Raw genomic sequence first — 8897 nt, 5'->3', positions numbered from 1 at the left:
AAAAATGGATATAATCGTTTCTTTAGACTCAACTTCGTCTGGAGAATTGCATACCAAGAGAAAACAGCACATATACATAGTCTTTAATTGTTTTTGTTAATTGAATAATTTTTCATCTTCTTCAGTTAAAAAAAGGTATCGACGTATTGTAAAAGGTTATATATAAAAATCTTGTTTTGTTTTTCTGGCCAATGATATATATAAAACTCTTGTTCATTCAGCATTTGCTGGCAATTAGATATGAACTTAAAACGAGACAAACCTATCCCAGGTTGTTTATGTTGAAGAATGGGCAAAAAATCAATAGTTTCAAACAGGTAATCTCTACAAATCAAGCAATGCTAGAATATTGGGGAAAGGCAAACATCTTTAACCAAACCAAAAGTTATGATACTTCCCCGCGACAAAATTATATATCAATTTAAACAAACTTGTAGAAGCTATCCAATATAAACTAGGAGCAAAAAAAACAAAAAAAAAATTAGTCGAAAACAAGATGAAAATAAACTAGTTGAAAAATCCAAGAAATATTCTCATAAAACACTTTTATCAGTTGTCTTCCTCAACTATTGTTCCCTTCTCGCTGACATAAATACCATCAAGGAACTTGCGAATATCTTTGTTCTTCACATGGCATTTCTGTCCAAACACAAAACAAACCGAAACATCAGGAAAGCGCAGATAAAGTTGACTGAGTATTGTAAATTTGAATTCTTAAAGACACTATCAAATGTAAATATAGAAAACCAAGGGAAAGAGAAAAAGAGAGTAACCTGGTTAATGAGGGCAGCGGACCGAGAGACCAGTTCAATATCACTGCCATCCAGAGTAAGTTCGTCCTTAACCTTCTCCGACCGTTGAATAGTAACTCCTTCAAGCATGTCGACCTTCCTGACCTGATATCAGAAGGCAAAGCACACCATTTAACCAAGCTTAGCACTTACAATCAACAGGTGACAATGCCCACTAAGAAACTGCAATCTATGAATATTAAATGGTCCATTCATTAACCTATATCAAATCAAGGCGGCTGCTAATGAAATAATAATAAACAACGCAGATATAACTGTTTATCATCAATGGGTTGGACACACTTAGATATATATATTTTTTTTTCAATTTATCAATTTCAATAATTGTATTTACTTGAACCAAATGGCAACACATACACAGCTTTACATACATTGTTATAAAATAAAATAAAATAAAATCTCATTGACAAAATAGCATGAAAACCAAAACAACAGGGAAAATCACAACCTATGATAGCTTTCTTCACAAGGCCACACTGTTAATGTATGAATGTGCAGGCAAAATTACAGCCCTAAGTAAAATCATTTTGTCTAACTACTACTAGGAAGGGTTAACTAAATGAACTAATTTAAGTTATGTTCAATATCAAAGAGGCTGCTCAAGATGGCATATAAAACTTCTATCTGACACCTAACACAAGAGATTGCAATTCCGAATAGGTAATCAATTTAAAACCAAAGAAAACAACAACGAACTATAATCATAGAAATCAAATCCAAAACATTCAAACAAAATGAAGCAATAATACAAAAAGATAAGAGAAAGAAAGAAAAGAACCAAAAAAAAAAAAAATACAAGAAAAGAACAAAAAAATAAAAAAATACCCGCTTTTCACCGAGAAAGTTGCGAATCTCGATGCTCTTGTTGGAATTGGTGATGGAGGCATTGATGGGGAAGTGAGCGTAGACGAACCTCATCTTGTAACGGTATCCCTTGGTGACGCCGGTGATGAGATTCTCGACGTGGCTCAGAGCCGTACGGATGGCGGCGCTGGTCTTCCGGGATCCGAACCAAGCTTCGATCTTGAGCTTCCGATTTCCGGATTCTTCGTCGGTGATGAGCTGGAAATCCAGGTTCAAATGCTTGAAGTTGCGAATAAGCTTTCCTCGCGGTCCTTCCACTTCTATCACCTTCGCGTTCACTTTGATCTTCACCCCTTCCGGGATCTCCATTGTCTCTGACGATAGAATTGTCTTCATTTCTTTCTTTCTTTCTTTCTCTACCCTCTCTCTCCCTCTCTGCTATCCGAGCACCAGCGGCTCTCTGTCTCAAGAAAATGGACTTGCTACACAGAGAGGCATACAAAACCCTACAATTCTATGTTAATATTTATACATAATATGATTTTATAAAGAGCCCTAGAACCCAATGCAGAAGAAGGCCCGCAGCCCATTTATTTATTTATTTGTTTTTGTTTATATATATGTATATATTGATTTACAATTTTAATTGTTTTTAGAAGTTTTTTTCTTTTTTTAATTAGAAACATAAGATTTGTAATTTATTTATTTATTTATTTTTTAATTAGGGGTGGAGGATACCGACCTGATAATTGCTTAAGGCAACAAATAGGCTGACTATTAATTTTAGAGTTACTATCATTTTACCCCATAAATCTTTTATTCCATTATTCTCCCAAACAATTACACACATCTATATTGAATGGATTCGGTTAAACTCAGCTACACACTACATAAAAAGAAAATAAAAATGATAAAAAAATTATTCATGACAAAGTTACATAAATTGTATATAAGTGATTGATTTCATCAAATTCATCCATCTCAAATACTAATGTGAGAAAATCTGTCGTTTATGGGCAAAGTAAAAAAATTAAATTACATAATGTCTTCCTACATCCGTGAACGATATCGATACTACTTTCCTCTCAAAGAGGTACAAGCAGGAGCTTTTGTGGATAATAGAAGTATAGAGCGCAGAATTTTCTTTTCATAAATACAGTATAAAACCCAGCATTTTGCAAGAAAAATTAAATGGAAACAGGAGCTAAGCAATCTTACATTAAAAGTTTAGACTTGGAGACTTTTTCTTTTTTCCCACAATATATATAATACTTGGAGACATAGAAGAGGATTTGAAAGATAATAAAATCGTACATGCACTAGTTCAAGAATTACACATTCTACACCAGTTCAAACAGTTCTCATCAAAAAGTACACAAACAGATAAAACCAAACAGGTACAGCTCCAAAAGCATTTATTTGGTCAAGAAACTCAATCCTACTTCTATAAATAAAACACCATCAAACAACTGGGGCTGAGCAATCACTTCCACAATTATAATTTTCAAGAACACTATGAGCACTGATCAACCACCATTAACTGAAGAACAGCTAAAAAAATATATTCCCTCCTGATGTAACATAATAAGTGAAAAAAAGAATCTTGGGCAGCACAGCTCTCCTCAGTCAGCTCTAGACTGGCCAGCACGGGAAGACAATATAATGCCAACAATAAGCCCATAGAGGGCAAGAGCTTCAGCAAAGATGAGAATCAGGATCATTCCAACAAAAAGTTTTGGCTGCTGTGCGTTAGCTCTGCCAAAAAAGTTCATCCATTAAGACATGAGTAATTCAGAACTCAAATCAAGCACAAAGATTTGCAAATAAGTAATGAAATACCACTCAAACACAGTTACAGAAGTTGATGACATTTTATCTAAAATAAACAGAAAAAAATAAATTCAAATTCCCGGAAATTAGTGTAAGACTAGTTTCACATTTTGTCTCCCTGAGTAAAATCTTTATGATAAGAAAACCTGATCGCTTCTTCTACCATAAACTCTTATCCATTAAAATTGATCTTCAATTCCCTTATTTAGACCCCCATACCCATACAACCAAAGATGTTGCTCAAAACCATCCTGATTATCTCAACAAATTATCAATATTAGTCACAGAGGATCCCAAACATCTCGGAGGAATTGATTTTGGAAGCAGAATTAATGCCATACTTAACTGGTTTTATTGGGAAGAGCACTTAACTTGAACTTTTTACTAATGACTCTTTAAGTAAACATCTTTTTAAAACCAAACAAAAAAAATCTTCATATAATAGAGGAATTAGATTAACAACCAATAACAAGATAAATTACACATGTGCACATGTGGTAATGCAGACAAAAAAAAAAAAATAATAATAATAATAACAATAATAATAATACCTGACACCAGCATCGCCAACTATACCAATTGCCATTCCAGCCGCAAGCCCAGCAAGACCACAAGCAAGCCCAGAAGAGAGATGTGCATAGCCATCAAAAAGGTAATATGATTTTGCTTTAGGGTTAATACCAGTACTGATGATAACAGCAACAATAAGGCCATAAATACCCAAGACTCCAGCCATAACAACTGGAACAATGGACTTCATCACCAACTCAGGCCTCATCACCCCCATAGAAGCCACACCAACACCACTCTTTGCTGTACCATAGGCAGCTCCCATACCTAATCAGTCAGTCAACACCAAGATTAAGACCAAAGAGTATTAAATCTTCATTTCATTACTGATAAAACTGAATAACATAAAAAAAGAAAAAAAAAAAAAACAATCTAGTCCTTAGATCAAACCAAACGGAATAGAAACACAAGCACTTCCCACTAAGCCAATTAGATCTACTTTCTTTTCATAGATTTAAATGATACCTTACAGTCTAAAAATTCAAATGTTATCCAATTCCAGGCCGAGAACTAAACCTCCAATCAGTGACAGAGAAATGTAATGAAAAATTAAAAGAAAAATTAATAATGTTCGAATCTAATTGGCATTAACGAGGCACGTATACGATTAACTTCAGGTTTTTCTTTTACAGGCTCCAAATTACGAGTACTAGCAAAGATCATATAAAAAAACTCAAATATACTAAAACGCCCTAATAATTTCAATAAACGGGGAGACAAATTATGATTTTTCCACTAGTAATATTAACTAATCTCAACCCGATAAACTGGCACATTGAATTCAATCAAGCACTGATTATTCTTTTTAACACAAACAAAGATCAAAACTTTTCAGTAGATCTATATCAACAATCACAACGGCCATACAAAATGGCGATAGAGAAGGACCAATCTGACAAATCAAACTTCAAAATTCCTCATCCAATAACCCCCAATTTCTCGGAAAACAACAAACAGATCCCAATTTCACCAAAAAAAAAAAAAAGGAACAAAAAAAAAAAGGACGAATCCCAATAATATAAAAACAAAATATGAAAATTGAAGTGATGGGGTTAGGGTTTTGATTACAGGAGAAAACAAGGGCTGCGGCGGCTCCGATGAAGCCGAAGAAAGGTGCAGTCTCATCGCCGCTGAAGGTAGAAGACATGGTGAAGAGTGGATCTGAAACGACACCGTACGGATCTCGGAGTTTTTTTTTTCCTTTCTTTTTTTCGCTCAAAGAAATAACCAGAGATCTTTCGAAGCCTCGATCCCTTTCTCTCTCTCCCTGCCTGTGGTTCTGCTTCTACTTCCGTACGTGAAAGGCGTGGAAAAACAGTGAAGCACCTAACTCCTATATTATTATTAAATAAAACCCCGCACCGCGAACAACACACCCACCCCCCCACAAAAAAAAACACAAGTCTTTTTTCAACTTTGGGCTGGTCGGGTCCTAATCATCCAAATTCGACTCGGTCCAGATACCAGCCCTTATGGGCCAAGATTTGGGGTTGACCCCTTGAGCCCATGTGAAGCTAATTGACGTTGGAGATTGGACAATTTGGCCCAATGTCCTTTTTAGAAGGGCTATGATGATATATACTCCTTCATTGGTTAAATTTTTTTTTTTTGCCCTTTAATATTCATTACATCCTAAAAAAATTTTAAAAGATCTGTATATCTTTTATTTTAGATTTAATACAAATAAACCTTTTGTGGTTCCTCTAATTTGGCTTCTGGGTTCTCATAAAAAACCAACGCTGAGATTAGAAAGAGGACCAAATCTAAACACAACAAGTTTGAGTTCGAAGAAAGCAATGCTCAAATCTTCAGGCTAATGCTCGACGATGCCCATCTTCAATCCCGCCTTTATTTCTACGAGTATCGAAATGCTTTTACCTTCTCACTTGTGGTTGTTTCTTCTTTGCTGTTTCAGAAATACTTGAATGGTGGATTGGAAGAATCTAGGTCTTTAGCAGATGATGGTTTTGTTCCGGTTCTGCTAGGATTTGTGGGTGTTTTTAAGTTTCTGACGTTGCTCGCCAAGGTTTCTTTTGAAAAATCAACATCAAGGAGGCCGGAGAAGCCATGAATAGAATCAACAAAAATTCTAAAAACGTTATCAAATTGGCAAAAAAATTTGATTACCATAAAGCCTTCGGTAATTATCGATGAAATTTACAGTAATCAATTTGTCCTTACTGAAAAAATTATCGTAGGTTTCATCGGTAATTATCGAAACCCCTGTGGTAATCACATTTTACCAATTTTTTGGCCTCCACAAGTCCCCTAATGTGTATTAAATGCAATAACATGCAAAATATACATTCTTCAATGATCCTAAGGAGAAAAAATCCCAAAAGTTTGAAAAAAGTTCTCAAATTGCCAAAAACAAATTTATTACCGTAGGATCTTCAGTAATTACCAATGCAACCTACGGCAATCAATTTGTCCTTGCTGGAAAAATTACCGTAGATTTCATTAGTAATTACCGAAACCTCTGTAGTAATCATATTTTACCAATTTTTTGGCGTCCACAAGTCCTCTAATGTTTGTTAAATGCAACAACATGCAAAATATACTTTCTTCAATGATCCTAAAGAGAAAAAACTCCAAAAGTTCTGAAAAAGTTCTCAAATGGGCAAAAAAATTTGATTACCGTAGGACCTTCGGTAATTACTGATGAAACATACGGTAATCAATTTGTAGTTGCTGGAAAAATTACTGTAGGTTTCATCGGTAATTACCGAAACCCCTATGGTTATCACATTTTATCAATTTTTTGGCCCCCATAAGTCACCTAATGTGTGTTAAATGCAACAACATGCAAAATATACTTTCTTCAATGATCCTAAGGAGAAAAAATCCCAAAAGTTCTGAAAAAGTTCTCAAATTGGCACAAAAATTTTATTACCTTAGGGCCTTCGGTAATTACCGATGAAACCTACGGTAATCAATTTGTCCTTACTTGAAAAATTACCTTAGATTTCATTGGTAATTACCGAAACCTCTATGGTAATCACATTTTACCAATTTTTTAGCCCCCATAAGTCCCCTAATGTGTGTTAAATGCAACAATATGCAAAATATACATTCTTCAATGATCTTATAGAGAAAAAACCCCAAAAGTTCTGAAAAAAGTTATCAAATTAGCATAAAAATTTGATTACCGTAGGACCTTCGGTAATTACCAATGAAACCTATGGTAATCAATTTGTAGTTGCTGGAAAAATTACCATAGGTTTCATCGGTAATTACCGAAACCCCTATGGTTATTACATTTTATCAATTTTTTTGTCCCCACAAGTCCCCTAATGTGTGTTAAATGCAACAACATGCAAAATATTTTCCACTTTATTCGAAAGTTAATGAGAAATGAGGGTAGATGAGATATGGGAGATGGTTCCATTTATTCGACACTTTCATATCCATTTATTTAAATATTTTCCACAACTGCACAATTAATTCCCTCCTGACTACTCTCTTTTGGACATACTGCCATGGAGCCGCATTTTAAAAGAGATTGGAAGAAGCTTTCAAGCTGCGAATAGTTTCCAATTTAAAACTAATTAAATTTCAATGCATACCATTCAAACAAGTTCAAATGGTCCCAAACTAGAGAGCCAATATTTGTGAACTCAATTACCATCTATTTAAATTCTCATCCTTCTTATTTCTTTCTTTTTTACATCTCAAACAATATGGAGAATTAATAATAAAATTGGATCCTTATACTTCATCTTGACATGAGAATCATGTAGAAAAACTTAATCTGAATTAGCAAGAGAAAAATGTACAAGTGTTTTATGAATAAAAACTAGAGAATATTACAGCTCCTACAAAAGACTTTGTTGGTATCAATCCTAATTTGACCCAAAGTTCCCCATCAATGTCAAAATCTCGAACACCAACTGGCACCACAATTGGTATAATGCCAAACTTTAGTGACAGTATTAAAAGCATATGGGGCACCTCCACTATAACGGAGACCGATTTGATACCTGGATAAAATCAAACGAAATATCTGCAGTTAGTTATAATATTTAGCATATAAGTTTCAAAGAAAATAATTAAATACCTAGAGTATCCATAAAGAAGTATAAAGGTTCAAATCTAACATTTGAGGCAATAGCTCATACCCAGTAATAATAGAGGAAAGTAGTAAAACACACTTGCCTTCATGAACATTAAGGTAAGACCCAATTCCGTGGCCTGTACCATGCCGATAATCAAGACCATTTTTCTATAGTGGAACTCAAGCAAGAATGTCTAGGGCATTACCTGTAGGAAAATGAACATGTACCTTCCTATCACACAAACTTACAAGAATATAGTCAATACATTTCACTTAAAATGAAATACATAATTTAAAAAATAAAATAAAATACCATTGGTTACATTAGGAAATTGAGCATTCCCAAGTGCAATATGACCCTTGAGGACCTGCAAAATGAAGCAAACAAAATTACTTTGCAAGACTTGAAAACATGTAATAATAATAATGATAATAAAAAGGGTTGTCTGACTATTTGAGGGCTATTTCTAATTTGCGTTGCCACCTTCTCTTTTATAATAAAAAAGGTTGTCTGACTATTTGAGGGCTATCTTTAATTTGCGTTGCCACCTTGTCTTTTAAAAGGCAAGGTATAAAGTTCAATAAAGCATCTAGGACAAGAAGTAATCATCCCCTGAAAAGAACAAACTTATAAAAATTGCCAAACTTAAAAATAACTTCTTGTCTTCTACATATTGTCTAAGAAATATGAAATGGACATTTTACATATGACATCTTGACATATGTCCAACTGTATGCACCTATCAAAATATGTATCTTAAATATGAACAGAAATCCATGACAAGAAATGCACGGTCAAGTTTAACATACCTATCAAATATGCTCTG

At 34.2% G+C, this 8897-nt stretch overlaps 2 protein-coding genes across 2 annotated transcripts; both read right to left on the bottom strand.

Moving 5' to 3' along the window:
- Positions 1–349: 349 nt before the first annotated feature.
- On the bottom strand, positions 350–2126 carry LOC107426581 (large ribosomal subunit protein uL6). Its single transcript, XM_016036803.4, has 3 exons — positions 1638–2126; positions 774–896; positions 350–639 (listed from the first exon to the last, which is right to left on the bottom strand). The coding sequence occupies exons 1-3, from the start codon at positions 2010–2012 to the stop codon at positions 550–552; spliced, it is 588 nt and encodes a 195-aa protein (XP_015892289.1). The 5' UTR covers positions 2013–2126; the 3' UTR covers positions 350–549.
- A 781-nt stretch (positions 2127–2907) lies between these two features.
- LOC107426803 (V-type proton ATPase 16 kDa proteolipid subunit) lies at positions 2908–5344 on the bottom strand. The gene is made up of 3 exons (XM_016037090.4): positions 5085–5344; positions 3998–4283; positions 2908–3371 (listed from the first exon to the last, which is right to left on the bottom strand). The coding sequence occupies exons 1-3, from the start codon at positions 5161–5163 to the stop codon at positions 3239–3241; spliced, it is 498 nt and encodes a 165-aa protein (XP_015892576.1). The 5' UTR covers positions 5164–5344; the 3' UTR covers positions 2908–3238.
- Between the last annotated feature and the right edge of the window lie 3553 nt (positions 5345–8897).

Source organism: Ziziphus jujuba, chromosome 9, assembly GCF_031755915.1.
Source record: "Ziziphus jujuba cultivar Dongzao chromosome 9, ASM3175591v1".
NCBI classification, from domain to species: Eukaryota; Viridiplantae; Streptophyta; class Magnoliopsida; order Rosales; family Rhamnaceae; genus Ziziphus; species Ziziphus jujuba.
The sequence above is the reverse complement of the archived record's forward strand: the minus strand, read 5'-3'. Positions and strand labels throughout refer to the sequence as shown.